We start from the raw sequence: 22,741 nt of genomic DNA, 5'->3' as shown, positions 1-22,741 counted from the left end.
TACATTTTGTTTGAGTTTGGCCTGAGCTACATTTGACACAATTATGTCTACATCAAAACATCATAAACAGTTTTTGTTTAATGACATTAAAACATACATGAGGCTGTTGTGTAATTTTGAAAATTATCGGTTAAGTCATATGAGTACATAGGTAAACTGAAAATTGAAATTTAAACTGTTTCCAAAAATTATACTCCAGTATGAAATGTTTCCTAATTGTTTTAAAAAAGTCTGCAAAAGATATCTAAAAAATGAGAAACATTTGAGAAACAGTCTGCAAACAATGTTTCTGGAAACAAATCTGCCGGCGAGGGCCAATGCTACACATACTCAACAACAGCAAACTGTATCACCTTACTACAGTAAAATGGTAAAACAAATGCAATATGAATAATTGTAAGTCAACTGCCATAAAGAGAGTGACAATTTAAAAAATACCTCTTTGATCTAATGCTGTTGAGGAAGTTTACTACAATTTCTTCAATATCTCGAGGAAGAGAAGACATCATAGTCTTACGATCACATAGATGGTAGGTTGCATGAGCTTGATTTTCACAGTAACTGATGGGTGGCCGAGTCTTGGTGTAGCGAACTAAGTATTCAGGAAAGTCAATATCCCCAGTTCCTCTTACATCTAATGCGACCAAGACCTAAAAAATCACATAAATTTGTGTCTTCAGCAGAATTTAATGCTTATGCTTAAGACATAATTGATACTACCTCAAGGTCCAACAACTTGCTAATATATGATAAGAAGAAAACTTGCCAACATGGATTTTAATCATCAGTACTTTTGGCCAAGTGAATTGTAGTTTTCACGTAAATGGTTACACGTTACTTTAGTGCTTTTCAAAATAAATGATGAAAAAACTCAGATAATGGCATACTTTGCATACGTGCACCTTAACATTGGCTATGATATTGAGTTCTGGGGAAATGTCACAGATAGTAAAATAATATTTAAAATACAAAAGAGAATTATAAGAGTTATCTCACAAGTTAGTCCAAGAACATTTTGTAGAAATTTGTTTAAAAGAATGGAGATTTTACCTTTGCCCTATTTGTATACATTCAACACTTTAATCTTTGTCAAAAAAACATTTTGCTATTATTGGAGAAAAAGGAACCAACTCCCAAATACAGCTTTAGGCCCATGAGCTTTGTGTTGCAATACCCCATACATAAATCTACTGCTTATGAAAATAGTACTTTTGATATGGGTCTCAAACTATATAATAAGCTTCCTTTATCACTGAAATCCTGACAATCATATCAGCAATCCCTTTCCAAAGCCAACAGGTGGTGGTTAGGCCCGAGATATTCAGTTTGTGGATTGTACAACTGTTGTTATTTTTTAAATGTCATACCAAAACTAAGGTACATAGTTTAAAATAAGTTTTTTTTTTACTTATGGAGTATATCCACTTGTCACTTATCTGTTGTGTTAAGTACACAGATTTACTTAGCTAACACTAATCATATGAGATAGTCTGCTAGCTTTATTATTATGACATTATTTACTGTTAATTAATTAGGGGTTTCTATACTCTAGACTTGCCTTTGCATTTGAATACATGCAACAGTTACACATTTTAGCATGGGTTATTTCATTAACAATTTCATTCACTGTTTTTTTCATCACTGAACAATTTCATTAAATTTCATTCACTGTTATTTCATTATTAATAGGGATGATTTATTTGAGTGAATAGACTTATTTTCAGCTAAATATACTTACTTTCTTGATAACCATTGGAGTCTCTAAAAGGTTTACACGACTTCCAGTTTTACTAGGGCTTTTCTCTCTCTTAGATTTTTCCTTTGACCTTGATCTGAAAAATGTAGTCACTATAATTCTATATATTAACTTTCTGGATTATTAACTCACATGGCTGATTTTAGAACAAGAATGGGTCAGGAATGGTATTGGAATAGTGGTAATTTTCCGATCGGTAAATGACCGAATCAGTGCCGGAATTGCCATGATTTTGAATTTGAAAGTCAAATCTCCAGTTCAAATATTTTTCAAAAATTCAGAGGATTCGAGATTTTACTTCAACCCTATCGACGTCAATAACGTATATTAGTCACTTAACGTATATGAATACAGACTCTTTTGTTTGTTGAAACCAAATCGGATCCATCAAAACAGAATCCAGCCCAAGATCCGAATTTTTGTGGATCCGATCTAGCGTCGGTTCTAGCTCAGATCCGATGGATCCGGTAGTACGTATCCGGATCCAACCATCACTAGTGAAATATATAGATATATAATTCATTCTATATAAAAAAAAGAATTTGAACTCAAATGTAGGTGTTGTGCATATATACTAATAAAATTGTTCATGTTTTCTATGAATTTTTTCTCTAAAGCTAATACAAATTGACAAAATTCTATACATCAATATTCACCTGCTATTTCTTCTGTGCCTTTTCTTATCTCTTAACTTCTCTTTTTCCACTTCATATTTAAACCTGCGGAAATGCCTAAGTTTATGGCCTTCTTTTTTGAATTCAATCCAACTGGATGGCAATATCTTTCTATTCTTGGATCGCTCTCTGTCTTTATCAGACTTTTTAGATTTACTTCTATGCCTCTCTTCACTCTGACTCCTACTTCTTCCTTTTCTTCTTTCTGCTTCCCTCTTGGATTTCTTTGCCAAAACTTCTCCTACTAAATAAGAAATATTAGTACTAGATAATTACACAACTTAACATACATTAGACTCCCTCTTATGCGGACACCTTTTAACCTGACATCGGTTTAACCGGACTACACTCGGCGGCAATGACATCTCTTTAATCGGATAATTTTTATCAGCGCATCGGTTTAACCGGACTATATCGGCAGGAAGTGGGCAGTACTGAAACGACTGTTCGCGTGGGAAAGTTTTGAGACCAGTGATCACGTGTCTAAATACAATGCTCTCCTAAATTTAAGTCAAATATGTATATAGTGTGCATTTAAACGGTCCGTTTTAACGAGTTTTTGGGGACGTTGGTTTAACGGGAAAACTGTTATCCGGACTGGACTCGGTCCCGAGGAGTCTACTATACTACCCGAGGAGTCCCGATTAGTATACATATTAGATTTATTTTTGATATAGAATCTTGGACTTATTATAAAATGGCAATCAAAACGTTGATTCCAATTTGTTGTTAACATCGTTTATCAATATGGGTTTTTTTCTGTAATCTTTGACTAAATAGAATGCTTCAAATGTCAAGAAATAACAATGCATACAACAATAATTACAATAATCCAGTGGCTCATAGAATAACATACTTAATAATTAATATAATAATAGCAATGGATCTTTTATGTGTCGTATGAATATACAGACATAGGCCTATCATTGATAATGTCCTAGGATGCAGGACAACTATCTGTAATACATGTCATTTATAAAATCTAGATTATAATAACATTTTAAAAATATATAGATGACAGGTTGGAAAATAATATAATCACAAAAATAAACTACAACTGCTAAAAATCAATATGTATGAGGCCTAAATCTGGATACTTTCACAATTGAAAAGCTGTTCAGTGTAAAAAAGGGTTGTCCTAATAACCAAGTAAAGATTGTTTTTGAAATCTTGTAATAGCCTGTTTGCAATAAGCTTTATAAAACATTGTTCACTTTTATGAGCAAGATGACTTTTATGAGTAAAATTCACAATTACAAATACAATACAAGATGTGAGCAAAATTTTGTGACTAATAGGCATAACAACGAAAAGCCTTCAATTTATCCATCAGAGTATAGATAATAAAAAAAAACCAAACATATTTATATTTTTAATTGCCTATATTTTTTATAGTCTTGGATGAATTGTTTTTTCTTTTAGTGTGGCGTATTTATTTTATCTACTAACTTCTTGTATGTATATTGAGATATAATGACACATTCATGTACAATTTTATGTACGTTTTGAATAAAGAATTAATTGTTATTAATGTGGGAGTTCCAGGATAGCAGATAAATAAATAAATGTCTATACCATACCAGAACATTTTGGTGAGTGAACATAGATTGTGTGTTAGTTTAAGTTATGTTTTTGTTTTGAGTCTCTCTTCATTTAGTAATAATCCATATGAATAGAGCTACCTTAATACAAATTACTGACCGACTAACTGTAGAGGTAATGCTGCTGCAAGAGCAAGGTTGTCTTTTACTCCATAATGTGGATGTTTCTGCATGTTTTCCAGCAACTGCATTTCTTTTCTTTTTAATTCTTCTATTTCACTGATAGTATCTCTAGCTTTATCTACTGATCCTACAAATAAAATATTAGAACATTAGAAACATCACATCGTACATTGTACGTTTCACTCCAAACTATGGATGCAAAGCTGCTCCTTCGACCATTGCGGAACAACCAAAATCCAAATATTGTTGCTCAGTTCAATAAACAAATATATAAGGAAGAAAATATAACATGGGATGAATCAGCTGCACATAGCAGCTGAATTTGTTAAAAGGAAAGCTCAGTGCTCTAAGGCTACGGCCACACGGGCGTTTTTTCACGCAAGAACGCAGTGTGAAAAAACGCGAGAAATATGGGCAGCATTAAATGTAACAGTGTGTTTTCACGCAGATTCGGTGCGTCTTCAAAATCGACCGCCGCGGGCCAGCAGAAGATAAACTGGGGTGCATTTTTGAAGCTTGTTTTCATACTCTGTCCCTGGCCACACGGGCGGGAGCAACACTCAGCTTTGATCAAATCGTCCTAGCAAGTTAAATTAAATATAAATGTATATAATTTTGTCCAGGATAGCATAAAATATTTTTGGGTCTAGCCAATTACACAGTAGACCTACACGTTTTATCTTAAACATAGGTCGACCTTACTGGACCACTTAATAATTTGTTACTAAAAGGAAAGGCATTTAGTTGGACTAAAAAATGTAAAGAGGCATTTATGTAGTAGAATATTCAAAGATCTGATGAGAATCTTGTCATAAAAATATTTATATTATATTTATTTTTTCATACTAAATGTTAAAATAAAATAATTTTAGTGTTGTTTTCAAATCGAAATTAATATATTATATTAATTTTTTTATACTAAATGTAAATAATTAAATGAAAGGTTAACAAAATAAAATAATTTTAGTATTGTTTTCGTATGGAAATCAAAATCCCATTCATATTTCTTGTTCACTAGTCAGAAACAAGGTTACTATTCCGGCCATGAGGAATATATATAACATAATTACGTGAATTTGTCAATCAACTGCGGGTTCCCACTGCATTTTGCCGCTCCTGGACTTCAACCGGCGTGAGAATAAGCTACATTTTACTGCGGAAAAAAACGCACGTGTGGCATACAACAGCGGGAAATCAAGCAGCGTGAAAATAAGCTACATTTTACCGCGTAAAAAAACGCCCGTGTGGCCGTAGCCTAAGACTCACACTTCATCCACAATTCAACAGCTGTAATCGGCAGTTATTATAGGCAGCTAGGAAAACCCACCTTAGGATACAAATTACAAAAAACATATGTCAGGTAGCAGCGTGTGAACGAAGCAGGCAGTTTGGGGCTATTGCGCAATAGTCTAGAATGAATTCCAGAAGTAGAATTATAAATAAAAACACCTTCGCTATGCAATTGATGCATTTAAAAACTGTTGTTATTAATAGCAAATTTCATTAAGGCTTACGGTATTATCAAGAAAATAATACTGATTGTCATGATATTTGCCATATTAAATGCCTTCTTCACGTTTCATGTAAAGTAAAACCCCTCAAGTTAACAAAAAATGTATACAAACAAAAGTTTTGTAATTTTGTAAATCCCAGAATTCAAAGCCGCCAATCCTGATAATACTAAGATAACAATTACTAGATGACAAGTATAATGTCTGGAGGAGTAGGCCTACACAGTACCGAGGATGTGAAAGTGCTGTGTTACTACTCTAACTTGCCATGATCCATACTGTTGTACAGTTACCAGTAGGCACTGCCAGATGTACCTGGTACAACAACTTTTGCAAGGCCTTCCTTTCTGTTAGGGATTTGTTAACTTATAAAACAACTTTGGGCAAATGGCCGGATGAAGAAGTTAAGATACAGAAATAATTTAAGTTCAGTACCTGAGTATTTTACTACCACAACAGATAAACATGTACGTCAAATCCCTTGCTACTTTGAATAGGCTCAGGCTATAATAACTGACACTCAAACAATATTAATTAATTATCTCTGAGTACAATTTAAGTCTGCTTAAGTTTTACTACAAAGTAGAAGTTGGCGTTAAAGAGACAGGTGATCGAACAACTATCAACGGAGAAGGTAGCGTCCGGGAAATAGGAGCTAGAAAGGCAAAGATGCTGATCTACTAACCCAAGAAGGTGTTGATGTCAGTGTTAAGAACCTTACAGGGTGTCCACAGAAATTTTGTCATTAATTTCCCTGACTTTACATGACCATTAACTATTGATTCCCATTACTCACGAACTTAACTCAAAAATTATAATATACCGTACACACACGGATAATACTGCCTAGACAAGTTATTTAACAGAAAATATTGAAATATGTATTAACGGATAACATTGGTGTACAATAGGTACAACAATGAACTAATACAAACTCAAAACCCATAAACTAAGGCAACTATAAATTGAAATTGTCATACATTTGTGAAAAATTCGGAAAAATGCTACAATAGTAGGGGTTACAGCCGACTTGAGCATTGAAAGGTCCCCTAATATCCATCCATCATTGGGGATTTCCATGGCTTTCCATGACTTTTTCCCAATTTCCATGACTTTCAATGACTAGAATTTTTTTCCATGACTTTCCATGACTATCCCTGACTTTCCAGAATGTGGACACCCTGGAGGTGGAAAATAGCAAAGTAGGCAAATATTAACCTAGAGCATAGGATAACTTGAAATAAAATATTTATCTCAGTACAAATTTGCTATCTACTTATTATTATTATTAGAGAGAGAAGAAATAATCTAGAGTTCACAGTCTAAGATTATTATATATTCTAAATAAGGATAATCTAAACTAATTAGTTTAAGATTGTTTATGGGTGTGCTCAAGTATAGATAATATGTTAGACAATAATACTCATGTCACAAGGCTGATCTTGCTAGTTAAAATATTTAAACTTTGAGTAGATTATAATTTAAGGCTTGTTGAATATCCAGTATAAAATATCAGTAAAAAAGAAGATAAATTTTCTTAATATTGATCTATTCAACTCAGAATCCAAATTTAACTACAGAGAATAATTAAGTCATATATTAGCCTTATCTTGCACTAGAGAAATAAAGTTGGATATTTAGTAGAGAACTGAGTTTGAGTTTAGATGATACCGTAGTTTCCTACCTCAGAGATGCACAATCGAAGCCACAAGATACTCCTGATTTTCACTATTAAGTCCGAATTGCCCTGTAGTAAGCCCAAGGTATGATTGCTAAAGAGTTTGAAACTCACACGTAGTTGTTGGGTCAGCAATAGGCTTCTGTGCATGACCGGTGGCGTACAGGATTTGACATGCCGGAGCGGCCAAATGGGGCTAAAGGTGCATGACAGCTGGCGGGCTTTGCAAATATGCTTACAACTGGCCGCTTGATTTAACGATAGGGTTTCAATTGATTTCAATTTTAAGAATCATAACTTGTAGTATGTTTAAAAACAATTATCCGTTTTAATATTAAGGTGGAATTAGTTAATTGTTTTGCTTGCAAATAAAAATACCCCCGTCGCAGCAAACCTGCATACTAAGCGAATTTCCATTTACCCGGCTTGATTTCTACTAAAATATTCCCTATAAATTTTCAGATTTATTTCCTATAACATTAATTTTAGTGAGTAGTTAGGTTTGCTGCTACGGGGAAGATGTTGAGGTGTGTTTTTTCAATTGAAATATTGATAGCTTAGTATGAAATAAACCAAATTGCCAAATTTGATTAAAATATATCCATAAACAAGCAAACTAGAACAGTTTATTTATTCTCCATAAGAATAACATGGGAATTTTAAATTTACAATTTTTTAATTTTCTCCGTAGTCAATGAACATTCAAAAACACTTCAATATACTAAATTATTTGTTTTTTTAAGCTCTTCAAAATGGTCTAGAGAGAAATTTAGAAATTTAAAGTTTTTAGGGTCAAAAATGAGAAAAATCCATTTTTACCCCATAAAACCCCCCATAAACCCCTGATCCCATGGTCCGATTATGCTGGTTCGCGAACTCGTTCGAATAAATGTAGGTTTACGTGTTTGTACCAAATTTTATCAAAATCGGATCAATTTTGCTCGAGTTATCGCGCTAACGGACACATATATAAATATATATATATGAATTTGAACGGATGGTGTTTTTGGCCTCTGGGGACCTCAAAACGAAAAAGTAAATCGGTCCCGGGTCTAGGTCTTACCATGAGACCTACGGTAATAGCTTATTCCCTATATAGGAAAATTCGCTAAAAATAGATTTTTTTTTAATCACTTTTGTAACATGTAAAAAAATTATGCCACAAAAGGCACTGTTATTAAGTTAATTAAAGTATCTTTTGTAACATGATTTTTTTTCAAAGTTCTATATAAGCTGTCAACGTCTGTTGGCTAAGTTTAGGTACCTAACTTAACCTGAAAATTGGGTAGTTTTTCATACCCAAATGGTAGAACTGGTAATAAAAAGCAGTAGGCCTATATTCGTACAATTTAACTATCATTAACATGATTTTCAGCTTATACTATACTAGGAATGACTAGAACCTGAATTATTTAGACATTTATTTCCGGTTTTTCAGCTGAGACTCAAAAGATTTAAAGATTTTTTTACAAATGGGAAATCTTGAGCTAACATCACAATCACATAGGAAATACTCTGTAAAGTTAAAGCTAACTAAAGTTAAAGCTAACTAAGTGTTGAGTTCACAACGAAACCAGGAACCGAGTTATCTCTCTTGTAATTTTAATGTCTTTTAGTCTGGCATTATTTAAGCAGAATTCATCAAAGGTAAAGAAAATATTTACATCAATAAACCTGGAAATAGGGTGGGATTGCAGAACTCACTTGTCTCTGAAAGGGATCTAGAAGGTTCATTAAAAGGAGAGCTGGACCTTAACACATCTAAGGTGGAAGGCAAATAAATTGGCTCGCTCACACAAGACCTTGCACTAGATTGGCAACTTTCATAACTTGAGCTGGTGATATCAGGAATGGAGAGGTATTCAGGAAGGATAAACTCAGGAGATTCTGGAACAAATTCTAAACACTTTAGTTTTATAGTACAATGTAAACCTTAATTTAATTGAGAGGTCTGTTGGAGTTCTGTTAACCGGAACAGTTATAGTCCAGGCAAAGAAGACAACGTAGCAGAAAAAATTCATGTATAACCCGAATTTGATACAGTTGTAGGGGAAGGGCTCTAAAACAACATACTAAAATTCCTGGCCAGTGGGGGTGGAGCTAAGGGGGGTAGAGGGACAACTAACTTTGGGGGGGGGGGGGAAATAACTCAAAAACTATGACCTCCAGCAAAAAGTTTGTCATATGTTTAAAAAATCTATGTAAAATTCCTAAAATTATGTACAAGAAAGGTCCTATGCACTTTTTTGCTAGGATTATCACTTTTAGAAATATAGAGGGGAGAAAATGGAAATAAGTATTTTAAATATATTTTTGTTACTAATAATGTAATGTAATCAAATGATTAAAAAACCATGATCGGTCCAAATATTATTTACAACAGCATGTCATTACTGTGCTGTGACAACAGGCGAGTGTGGAAAGTTTCTCGAGTGCAGCAAAGGCAATTTGCGATCGTGTTACATAAATTATAATTTTCCTACAGTTACTATAAAGCATAGAAACCTGGAAATAGGGTGGGATTGCAGAACTCACTTGTCTCTGAAAGTGATCTTGAAGGTTCATTAAAAAGAGTGCTGGACCTTAACACATCTAAGGTGGAAGGCAAATAAATTGGCTCGCTCACACAAGACCTTGCACTAGATTGGCAACTTTCATAACTTGAGCTGGTGATATCAGGAATGGAGAGGTATTCAGGAATGTCTTCAGGAAGGATAAACTCAGGAGATTCTGGAACAAATTCTAAACACTTTAGTTTTATAGTACAATGTTTAAACCTTAATTCAATTGAGAGGTCTGTTGGAGTTCTGTTAACCGGAACAGTTATAGTCCAGGCAAAGAAGACAATGTAGCGGAAAAAATTCATGTATAAGCCGAATTTGATACAGTTGTAGGGGAAGGGCTCTAAAACAACATACTAAAATTCCTGGCCAGTGGGGGTGGAGCTAAGGGGGGTAGAGGGACAACTAACTTTGGGGGGGGGGGAAATAACTCAAAAACTATGACCTCCAGCAAAAAGTTTGTCATATGTTTAAAAAATCTATGTAAAATTCCTAAAATTATGTACAAGAAAGGTCCTATGCACCTTTTTGCTAGGATTATCACTTTTAGAAATATAGAGGGGAGAAAATGGAAATCAGTATTTTAAATATATTTTTGTTACTAATAATGTGTTGTAATGAAATGGTTAAAAAACCATGATCGGTCCAAATATTAATGACAACAGCATGTCATTACTGTGCTGTGACAACAGGCGAGTGTGGAAAGCTTCTCGAGTGCAGCAAAGGCAATTTGCGATCGTGTTACATATATTATATTTTTCCTACAGTTACTATAAAACATAGATATCATACTTTTTTTAAGCATAGATAGTGGTCATACTTTGTCTTTCAAACACTATATAACACATTTTTAAGTTAGTTAAATCCAAGAGTTGAACGAAATGAGAAACACTCCACAGCTGATGGTGTAGTCGTAGTATTTTTAAGTGCTGCCAACTTATTTTCAAGAGTACACGTATTATGTGTCTAGTAAAAGTAGGGATGGTCAAGTCTCGAAATTTCGGGAAATTTTCGGGAAATTTTAAATCTCGTTACACGAGACGAGATTTCTTTTTGGCCGAGATTTTTATCGAGACGAGAATAAAAAAAAAAAAAAAAAAAAAAAATTAAAAACGCCTGCAGAAAGTCAATGCAATACCCGCAATACAGGCGCGTGTTGTAGTTGCGTTTCCTTTGCGAAGGCGTTCTTAATTAATTAATTCTTCAAATGTAAATATTACTTAAATTATTTTAATAACATTTGAGAAGTTTTGTTTGTTTAGTTTTGAAGTGTTAGCAGTGTGAGGAATGTTTTATTACTACAAAAAAAGTCAAAACAAGTAACTATTTTATACAAATTAATATTTTATTTTATGATTTATTTTATTTTAGGATAAGTTGAACTCTATCCTAACTGATATCACTATGTTTCCTAATCGTAGGCATTTTTAATAATTTAGGCGTGATTAATAAAAAAAATGTTATGCTGATGTTTTTTAATAAAAGATTGTAAATATTCTTGCCTATTATCATTATTTTTGTATTTAAACAGTCATCTAACAATGTTACAAAATCAGGTAAAAATTCCGAACGTGCATTTCCCGTTGTGTATGAGAAGGGAAATCCCGTCTCGATCTCGTCTCGAAATTTTATGAGAAATAAAAAATCTCGTCTCGTCTCGTCTCGAACTAAAAATCCAATCTCGTCCATCCCTAAGTAAAAGTAAACTGTTTTGTGTTGTTTTGTTGGAATACTGGATTGCGGTAAAAAAAGAGTGTGGCAAAAGTAAGTAAATGCAGCAATTAACAACTTTCTGTGCTATAATCAGTGCTAGGAAGCCCACACTGTCAGGTAACTGTCGGAAAAATATATTTAAAATACAGATTTCCATGTTCTTCCCTCCATATCTCTAAAAGTAATAATTCTACTTAATAGGACCTTCCTTGTATATAATTACACGTAGATTATTTAAACATATAACACGCTTTTTGCTTGAGGCCATAGTTTTTTAGTTATTTACAAAAAACCTAAAAAAGGGACCTTTAGAGCCCCCTTAGCTCCACCCCCGCCGACCAGGACTTTTAGTATGTTTTTTAAGGACCCTTCCTCTACAACCGTACCAAATTTGGCTATACATGAAATTTTTTCCTCTATTTGTTTTTTTTTTCTTTGTTGCCTGGAGATTTGTTGGTTTGGTATTTTAGGTTGGATTCCTAATAGTCAATGCATAGATGCCCACTTAATGCTTACGAATACATATTCTTCATATCCTTTAAGTTTCTGTATTTAATTGTAGGCTTTACATTTTAGCTAAAAAATTATTCAGTAAAACCTATGGTATTCATTGAGAGAATACCTGCTTAAAAATCTGCTATGAATGAAAGTATACAATTCCTTTCCATACCCGACTATGAACCTGTTTGAATAAAAGCCTAACAAAAAAGCTATTCTTTAGCTAGCTAGTTTTATCTCAGTCTGCAGGTTTGCTACAAGGGTACTTTTCTAATAAAAATGCAAACCAATGTTAGCCCAGAATACCTATTGCATTGTTTTTTTTTTTCAGTTTTTATCAGACTGTATATTGTAACTAAAAACATAGACTGAATCTTAACTAAAAATAGATAAACCTTGTTAAACATTCAGAAACATGGTTGTGATTAGTTACTTGCAGATTATTAACTGAAAATAAACAAATCTAAAAACAGTATTCTCAGTTGACTTTTTATAAACAAAAATTAAGAACGTAGATTTACCTAATTTACTTTTTTTTATAACTATGAAAACTGTTTGGTAATATTTACATAAACAAAAATTAAGAACGTAGATTTACCTAATTTACTTTTTTTTATAATTATGAAAACTGTTTGGTAATATTTACTTAAAGATTTTGTTTTGATTTAAAAAATTTGGACGAAAATATAAAAATGTAAAACTAAAATATCTTGGGATCTGGAGTAGTCTCTGGTACTAGGAGGTTGGGGATTGGTAGAAGAAGAACTGGAAGTGATGACATCTAAAATTGAAAGTAAACACCTGGCTTGAGTTCAAATTTTCATTTGAATGGCAAATGTTACTTCAGTGGGTGATATCAGGAGATGTAAAGATTCTGCTTTTATTGTTAAGAATTAACAATGACAATGCACAAAATGTGTTTCAACGAATGTCCCATATGAATAAGGCTATTAGAGTATGTCTCATGGTAGGACGTAGACTGAGATCCGATTTACTTTTTTGTTTTGATGTCCCCAGAATCCGTTCAAATTCATAAAATTATGGGTTAGTCCGTTACCACGATAACTCAAATAAAAATCATCCGATTTTGATGAAATTTGGTACAAACATGTAAACCTACATTTATTTGAACAAGTTTGCGAACCAGCATGCATGACCAGACAGTGAGCACAGGGTTTTATGGGGTAAAAACTGGTTTATATGTAAATAAAGATAAATTTGAATACATGTATATTGGAATAAAGTCCCTACTGAATATTTTGAAGCGAAGGGAAGGTTGAACTTCCAAACCTCTATCCCCCTGGGTACACCAATAATGGTATGTGCATGAGTAGTATTATATTGTTGTCCTTTTCCAGATCATCCGCACCCAAACACAGAAAATGTGTGATTTGTTCCTTTCTTTGTAGCTTGACAAAAGTGACGTTGATTTGAGGTGGTAGCTATGAACAAGCGTCTCTTTTGGACCAGCTGCACTCTGGTCAGGTCGGTTAGCATCAGATTTGATTGGCATCTGCCTTAGAATACAACAGATTTAATATGACAATGTCAAATGCATAATTGTATATGCATAACGACAAATCTTGCAATGGGAATTTCACAACCAAAATCCCCCTGAGTTTTAATTTTCACTTCCCAACCGTTTTATATTACAATGGAACCTTGATAACAAGACCCTCGGTAAAAAGTCACCCCTTCTTAACAAGTGTCATTTTCTAATCCCCTTGAATTTTATTTTAGCCCTTATCAAATGTTGTTGCAAACCTCGATAAGAAGTCAACCTTGATAACAAGTCTTATTCAATATTCCCATTGAGAGTCTTGTTACCGGTATCGAGGTTCTACTGTATAACAAATTGTATTTAACCACAAATGTTATCACTCACACTCGCATTAATAGATATTTTGAAAGTTCATAATTGAATGACTAATGCATAATCCAAGTATTTTTCAAAGGTCACACAAATTGGCATAGAATACCTGTATATGCTGTTCAAGTCTTCATAATAGGTGGCAACCCTTATACAGCTTCAATCTAATACGCAATTCTTATATTTTATCCACAATTGATTAGCAACAATAATATTAGGTATTTTAAACTAGTTATGTAAAATGCCTGGGTAATATCAAGTCGGGGCCAATATCAGGTTAAATGCCCTGAGGTAATTTCACTTGTTAAAACGCCCTACCTTACAAATCAATATAAATCTTTATCTCCTGAAGAGAATAACACAGTACAACTAAGAAACAACGGCTATGTAATTCAGCTTATGCTTAAATATTTGAATAAAGTATAATAACCTTTCTTTGGTGGTTTCTTCTTGTTCTCATCCTTTTCATCACTAAACCCCTTGGCCGTTTCTTTGTTAATGGCGGTTTTCTTGGTCAAATTGAATGAAACACCAGCTCCTCCGCCTTGCTTGGTCATGGAGAAGGCTAGGAGTCGTTTTTTGGCCTGAGTTTTACCTAACACAGGAGCCTGAGAGGTTGATGACCTAACAGCTTGCGGGAGGAAGTTCACTGGGGAAGGTAAAGAAAGTGGATGTGATCCAGATTCGGCAGCAACCTCAGAGACTGGGAGATCATCTTCTTCCATCGGTAGACTTGGAGAATACCTGAAAAAATCAGATTTGTTGTATTCAACAGGATGGAATGCCTACAGTTATTTTCTTCAGAAAGGATTGAAGGGGTTTGACAGAAACTCTAGATTGATGAATTGTCTGATAAAACTACTTCTGCTAAACGTTATTTTTTATTAAAAAGTAGATTAGAAATAAGCTTAGGCACCAACAAAGCCTAGCAAAGCTATAAAATCTAACCCTAAGGAATAGTACATTAGCCTTGTATTTTGTCCAGAAATGATTCAACTGTATTCTGGATGCAAAACAATTCTCCGTTATTCATTTTGAACCTAGATAATTCAAATATATACCGGGGAGCAAGCTGGTCTAGTGGTGGTAGATCGTGGGACTTTGGTCTCTGAGATCCTGGGTTAAAATCTCGCCAGATAACCAATGGATTTCATCCAAATGATAATACCGCAAGGCCTGGGTCCATCCTGAAGTAATAACTAACTTTTCAATTCAATATACAACTTAATCACTTTAAAGCCCTATCTACCTTCTTAAAAAAATTAACTAATTGAGTTTAACTTTATAACGATTACCCCCTGGCGTTATTGGTTATCGTTTAATGTATCATCACTAGTCGGTACATTGATATTTACTTGTGGTATGGTGTGTCTAAGGATGACAAGAAAGAAGTGGAGGTGGAGGACCCTTAGAGAATTTGAAGATAGGGCTGGAGTACCGGTTTTTTATTTATTAATTAAAATAGCAAATGTTTATTATTTGTCCTATTAAATGGAGTATTATCTTATCTAGGCTATTATGTTCGTGTACCTTTTAAATGGTATAGCTGTAGCCTATCCATTGATGTGAATAACTAAAAATAAAAAAATCTAAGATAGCCTACATCAATGTGTCTTTTTATTTAACAAATATTAATCGCCACACTCAATTTTCAAGCTGTTGCGTGCTTTTATTTAGGACTTGGGCCTATTTATTTTATAACATTCCAACATACTTCTCTGCGAGTTGCTGAACAAGAAAATGGAGAGAACTAATCGAAGAAATTTGCAAACTTAAGAAGAAAAATGAAAACTTAAAGAATGAAATAGAAACGCTCGAGATAAACTGATTAGGGAGCTGAAGACTAAATTAGAGGATAATAAAGAATATTTATGTTATCTGACCCCCAAAACACTTATCAATACAGGAACTCAAACAAAAAATTAAAAAGATGCAAGCTCTTTCTCCAACCTGTTGAAAGAAGAATGCTTTGTAAAAATACAAAAGCTTGAAGACCAACTAAGCGAAAAAGAAATTTCGATTACAGTATACAGCTTAACGAAGTCATTCAAGAATAAAATCGACAATCTCAGCCAAAGAAGGTTATTTGACCCCCAGAAACAAGACAAAGTATTCACCCAACAAATTCAACTCAGCTTTTTCTTTGCCCACTAAAAATAGATTTGATTTGATATCTGATAGCTCTGATGATGAAATCGAAATACTGAACCAGAAACCTGTTTCTCCTGCTGCTAATTTAAACTCCAAGACAAAGACAAAAACATTTAAAAAAAGCCAAAAAAAGTCAATATTGAATGTTGTGACAACTCAAAATGAATCAGCGAAAAACAAACCTCAGTTACTTGTGGTATCTAATAGCCATGGGAGAAATATTTCCCACATGATGGAAAATAAACTTGGGAAAGAATGAAAGAATACAATGTATCTGTTGTGGCTGCTTCAGGAGGCAACTTCAGTTATGTAGCTAAGAATTTGAGTCAACTTACAAGAAACCTTTCAAAGAAGGGCCATGCTGTATTTATAGCAGGCTGTAATGATTCTGAACAGCAAGCTCATCCAGTGAACATAGTAAACAGTTTTAGTCTCAAAAATCTTATCAATGTTTCCTCAAGGACAAACCTGTATGTTGTCAGTATCCCACATAGGTTTGATTGCAACAGATTGAATACAAAAATTGACATCATGAACAAAAACATAAAAAAATTGCTTGGAAATACAGATCTCTCCTACATTGACATAACTCAATTGCATAGAAGTTGCTTCACAAGTCATGGACTTCATCTCAACTATGGAGGTAAAAAAACACTTGTTGAATCAATTGTAAACAGTGTTCAGGCTAACATCAAAATGCAAAGTACAGTTGTTGGTGTTGAGGAGAGTGCGTCAGCGAGACCTGCGAGGTCAACACCTGCTGCAATGTCGCTGAAGGAATTCCCACCACTTCCCTCACAATCCAGTAACGGACTCGAGCCAACCTCTCTGGCTGAAGAGCTAGAGCATGCTAAAAACATTGCTCTGGTTGAGGCAGATATGAGGGAGTACCTTGAGAAATTTAAAAATGACCCAGAAACTGCGTTCGCTCACACAATATCAAGAGATCTACATCATGACAGGAATATGACAGCGGGTGTGGCTGTTGCTATTCGTAAGGAGCCCTCCAGCTGCCTTAGTGACTTTTTGGCTTGCCAGGTAAATAAGAATGAGGCAACAGTTTTTAGTCTCATGACCAAGCCAACCTATGATAGCAAGCCCTCTGTGACTGATTATGACCAAGCTTTTGAAGAACTTGAAACAGCTTTCAAAGAGAGAAAACTTCACAGACTTATTTGCTCCCCAATGGGCTGCGTGCGAGATCTCATTGATCCCCTACATTTTGCGACTAAAATAGCTGGTTATCAAAAGAACACAAATGCAAAAATAGTAATTGTAACAAATGATCAAAGGACAAGCAGAAGACCTCTATGGAAAGGACTGACTCATACAGAGTTTGTTGATAAATTACAACTAGCAATCAACAGATGTCGATCTTCAGAGAATAGACAGCAGATCTCTGGAGGGGGTATCAGGATGGGTTCTCCTTGGGGCGCGCCACATTCACCTCCAGTAATCCCTGTCTGCAGTTCACCTGTTGAGCAGAACCATCAGCAATCTGGTGGATACACAGCCCGTGTTGGTCTCCCTACAGTGGATCTGCAGTCTTCAACAAGCCTGTTTTCTAATGACAAATCACATCACCAAAAAAACTCCCCTGTGAAGCCACAGGTACCAATTACATAAATTTTAAAAACTTTTGCGTAATGTGTAATTCAAATCATGGTTCTTTTTTAAATAATAATAGCAGAAAACCCAAAAAGAAATCTTTTGTATGGCCTATCTGTGAGGAAGCTAGGTTAAGTAAAAAATATGCATGGTTAATGCACTTGAATATATACAAGGAGGAATTACAGAAAAAAAATGAATTGGATCTACTTTTACTTGAGTCTAATATATCTGTGCTTAGCTTAAATGAACATTGGCTTTTTTTTATTTTTTTTTAATAAATTAGAAAATGTGTTTATTTTACTGCAGAAAGAGCTAGGTTCTAATGTTGTTTATATTGTAGGTGACTTTAATGTTGACATTTTGGATACATGTACTTTTCCACAACAGAGATTGGATTTTTTGAATTTGTTAGATATTTTTGTCTTGGTATAAATATAGAATCACCAACAAGAATTACGCCGAACAAAATTTCATGCATAGATAATATCATAACACTTAAAACTAAGCCAATTGATACAAAAATCTGTATGAATATTGAAACTGGTCTTTCTGACCACAGGTCTCTTTTTATTTCTTCACAGGGAAATGATGAGGATAGACAAAAATTACACACTTCTTTTACGCAAAGAATTTTTTCTGAAAGAAATATTAATAAATTTATAAACTCTATCAGTAAAATGAAGTGGAATACTACAAAAAAATGAAGACCTTTTTACAAACAGCAATAATTTTTTTGGTTCTTTTCAAAGAATTTTTGAGGAATCTTTCCCTTTCAAACCTGTTAAAATTAAAAAGAAAATAGTAAATAAAAAATGGATAACACAAGGTATTCAAATTTCAAGTCAAAAGAAAATAATGTTAAGCAACTTAGCAAAGAGTTCTACTGATGTTAACTTTATTGGCTATGTAAAAATGAACAAAAAAGTTTTGAAATCTGTTTGTAACCTAGCAAAGAAAATGTATAATTGTAGTTATATAAATAAGGCTAGTAATAAAAAGCAGCATGGGTTGTGGTTAAAGCCGAACTTGGTTACAAGCCAATCAATAATTCTTTTCCTGATTTAGTTATTGATAGGCTAGCAAGTTAGTCTCAGATGGCACAGTTATTGCAAGTCACATTAATTCTAAATTTATTGAGGTAGGGAAGGATTTAGGGGTAAATTTTTCCAAGAGTAAGGCAATGGAACTAGTAAAAAAATCAATCACACATAGGCCTGATATTCCAATTTTTAACTTTAGTTTAGTTACACCTCAGCAAGTTATCAAAATAGTCAAGTCACTAAGCGATAAAAAAACGGCTGGTTGGGATGGGATTTCAACTACTATGATAAAAAAAATAATTAAGTTTGTTGCTGAGCCATTGTCCATAATCATCAATCAGACTTTCCAATACCACTCTACCTAATCATTTGAAGTATGCAGAGGTGAAGCCATTATTTAAAAAAGGTTCTAAGAGTAATTCAGATAACTACCGACCTGTTTCTGTCCTGCCTTCTTTTTCAAAGAGATTTGAAAAAATTGCATTCAATCAAATGTCCTATTTTCTGGAATCCAATAACTTATTAGCTGATGAACAGTTTGGTTTTAGGAAAAATCGAAGTACCATTTCCACTGTGGCTCATTTTGTAAATTCAATAACACAGAGCTTGGATGGGTCACAGAGCACTATTGGCGTGTTCTGTGATCTATCCAAAGCCTTTGATAGTGTACACCATCAAATTCTTCTTGATAAATTATCCTCCTATAGATTCTCAGAATCAGTTATTTTGTGGTTGAAATCATATTTAAGCGATCGCTTTCAAAGAACAGTTATTATTAAAGAAAACATTAAGTATGCTTCTGAATGGGAAAAGATTGTTATGGGGTGCCTCAGGGCTCTATATTAGGACCGTTACTGTTTTTGATGTACATAAATGATCTACCTAAGAATGTTAAACCTAGTTTGTTGTTATATGCTGACAATACGACAGCCATCATTAAATCAAAAAACAGTCATGAACTAAGTTTAGCCTTGAATCAAGCTCTTCAAGATCTGTCAAAATGGTTTAAAGTTAACGGTTTGAAAATGAACCACATTAAAACACAAATAATAAAATTTCAAACTGCTCAGTGTAGGGACGATCTTGAAGGCTTTGTTTATTTTGATGATGAAAAAATAAATCTTAGCAACACAGCTAAATTTTTAGGAATTGACGTAGATAGTTTATTGAATTGGAAGAATCACATTCATAACACCTCTAAAAAGTTAAATTCAGTATGTTTTCAAATGATGGTCCTAAGAAATGTTGTTGATTTAAACACTAGACTAATGATTTATCACGCTTTATTTTCGTCAATTTTACAGTATGGAATATAGCTTTGGGGCGTCACCTCTGATTCGTATAAACTTTTTAAACTTCAAAAAAGAAAACTTAGAATTATGATTTTTAAACCCGTAAAACATTCTTGCAAACAACTTTTTAAAGAACTAAAGATTCTAACCGTCCCTAATTTGTATATTCTTAAATGTTTATTGTATGTGAAATCAAATTTTGAAAAACTCCACAGTGAAAATAATCGGCAATATTATAACACTAGATTTCATATGGATTTTCAATATCCTATACACAGATTAAATCTTGTGGAAAGGACACCTTCTTATATGGGTAAAAGATTTTTTAACAATTTGCCTGGGTACTACAAATCTATAATAGGATTAGTATCTTTTAAAGAAAAAAAATTTTGAATTTTTGTTGGAAAAGAATTATTATAGTATAGATCAGTTTCTCGAAGACAAATCAATGTGAATTGTTTGTTTTGTTACTATGTATTTATTTTTACCAAAAAGCTAGTTTATTTTAGTATAGTTTGACAATGTCACCTGTTTTGTCTGGATGTGCCAGAGCATTTAAAAAAACGTTTTGTGACAATAAAGATGACTTTGACTTAGGCTTTACTTCCTGACTTAGTACTTCCATCCGATAACTTGTGTCATTTTGACTCTTTCGTCTGACCCTCATAATTTAAAGGGGAGAGCATTAAAAATGTGAAATCATGTCTAAAACTCATAAAATCAATTTAAATTCAGACAGGATATTAAACTAGTGTTAAATCGAATTAAAGAAAAACATACTGTAACGGCAATAATCAATACAAAAACATAAACATAGGACTTATTCAAAATATATTTGAAATAAAGAAAGTAAATCGTTTTGTAAAGACCAAGTTGGTAAGGCCTAGCTTAAATTAATTAATTTATATATTTATTTTTATGGGCAAAATAAATAATCATTCAGTATGTAGTATTCTTTATACTGTATATTATCAGCTGTTGTCATTAATTACAAAACAATGTTTACCTTTTCAATTTGCAGTTGTAAATATTACCTTTCAATAAAAGAGTTTATTCAAATGCGTGCTTATTATGAACTCTAATTCAAAGTCACAACAATTGGCGACGAGAAAAAGTTTTTCAAAATTTCTACTCATTATTTGGATTTAAAACCTTTTCTAAATTTCGATTTTGTACATTATGGATGCAGAACAATTTACAGCACTACTGAAAGCATTCAATGAGAGCCAAGTCACACTTGCAGCTACACTTGCAACGAAGATTACCGAAAAACTTCAACTTCAACCTCCAGTACAGCAGAGTAATACGTTAGTAAGTATTCAACCATTTGAAAATTTCGATCAGAAAAAGGAAAAATATAAAAACTATTTGGAACGCTTTGAAAATTATCTTGCTGTCAAAAACATCTCAGATGAAAGGAAAAAAGCACAACTTCTTAGCGCTTCAATTGGCTCTGTTCACTACAATAATCTTTCATCATTAATTGGACCTGAAAAACCTATCAAAGACCTAGATTTTGCTACTTTGGTCAAATCACTACGTGACATGCTTTCACCACACAGAAACATAGTAGTTTCACAACATTACTTTTTAAACACTTATCAAAAAGCAAATCAATCAATTCCTGAATACATAGCTTCACTACAAAAAGACCTGTCTGAATGTGAATTTACAGTCCAGTGTGAATGTTCAAAACAAGTTTCAGTCTCAGATACATTTTTAAGAGCTCAATTCATAAGAGGCTTAAAAGATGACTGGATTCGAGAACAGTTATTACAATCAGACACTACTTCATTCAAAGACATTGTAACCAAAGCTACTGCTTTGGAAGCTTCCCGATTAGAGACCCAGGCTTTGAACAAACATCAGCATTCAATTCCAACTGATGTAGATATCAATAAACTTTCAAATGTAGGTACAAAACATCAGAGAAGTCGTTCAAACTACCGTAAGAATCCAAATTCTGGTCATACTTATCGTTCTCAATCAAAAGTAGATTTCAATCGCCTAGGTTTTGGAGATCTTTGCTTTCGATGCGGTAGAAATAATCACCGCGCAACTGAGTGTCGCACTAGCAAGTCATCACTTCATTGCACTTCCTGTTCGAAACAAGGCCATGTAGCCAAAGTTTGCATTTCAACCCAAATGAAAAATAAGTCTTCTACCAATCAATCTAAGTTCAATTCAACAAAGTACATTTCTTCAACCTCTGATGACATTCCGCTAGGCTTAAATCAAATCACTGAAGTTCATCCAGTTACCAAACCTAATATCATAGACATATTTGACCAGAACGAACGATCAAATTTACCCGATTCACAAAAGTATTTTGCTACAGTTTCAATTGATAACAAGCCAATGCGTTTTGAGATAGATTCCGGAGCAGGATTTACATTAATACCAGAAAAGGCTTTCAATGAGTTAAATCTCAACGTCAAACTTGACCCAACTAATGTGTATTTCCGTGCTTATACAAATAATGTATTTAAACCATTGGGCAAAGTTACAGTTGAGGTTACTTACAAAAACCATAAATCAATTGAAGATATGTATATAGTTCCTGATAATTGTCCAGCAGTCCTAGGAAGAGTGTGGATTCGACACTTACATATAAGTCTACAAGAAATAGATGATGGTTCAAATCAACCTAACTTTTTCAATG

At 33.6% G+C, this 22,741-nt stretch overlaps 1 protein-coding gene across 3 annotated transcripts in view; it reads right to left on the bottom strand.

Annotated features, from left to right (window-relative positions):
* LOC128998666 (uncharacterized) overlaps nt 1-22,741 on the bottom strand; it is a 102,078-nt gene that overhangs the window by 61,474 nt on the left and 17,863 nt on the right. For 2 of the 3 annotated variants that reach the window (XM_054424892.1, XM_054424894.1), the window contains exons 3-7: nt 14,416-14,729; nt 4,132-4,281; nt 2,413-2,674; nt 1,739-1,832; nt 439-650 (exon numbers count right to left, since the gene is read on the bottom strand). In XM_054424892.1, the coding sequence (XP_054280867.1) occupies nt 439-650; nt 1,739-1,832; nt 2,413-2,674; nt 4,132-4,281; nt 14,416-14,729 (1,032 nt within the window). The remainder of the gene's footprint in view (nt 1-438; nt 651-1,738; nt 1,833-2,412; nt 2,675-4,131; nt 4,282-14,415; nt 14,730-22,741) is intronic. The other variant, XM_054424893.1, reaches the window with a different exon arrangement.

The sequence above is a fragment of the Macrosteles quadrilineatus genome, unplaced genomic scaffold, assembly GCF_028750875.1.
Source record: "Macrosteles quadrilineatus isolate MER2022 unplaced genomic scaffold, UCM_ALF_1.0 Scaffold_7__1_contigs__length_78375512, whole genome shotgun sequence".
Lineage (NCBI taxonomy): Eukaryota > Metazoa > Arthropoda > Insecta > Hemiptera > Cicadellidae > Macrosteles > Macrosteles quadrilineatus.
The sequence above is the reverse complement of the archived record's forward strand: the minus strand, read 5'-3'. Positions and strand labels throughout refer to the sequence as shown.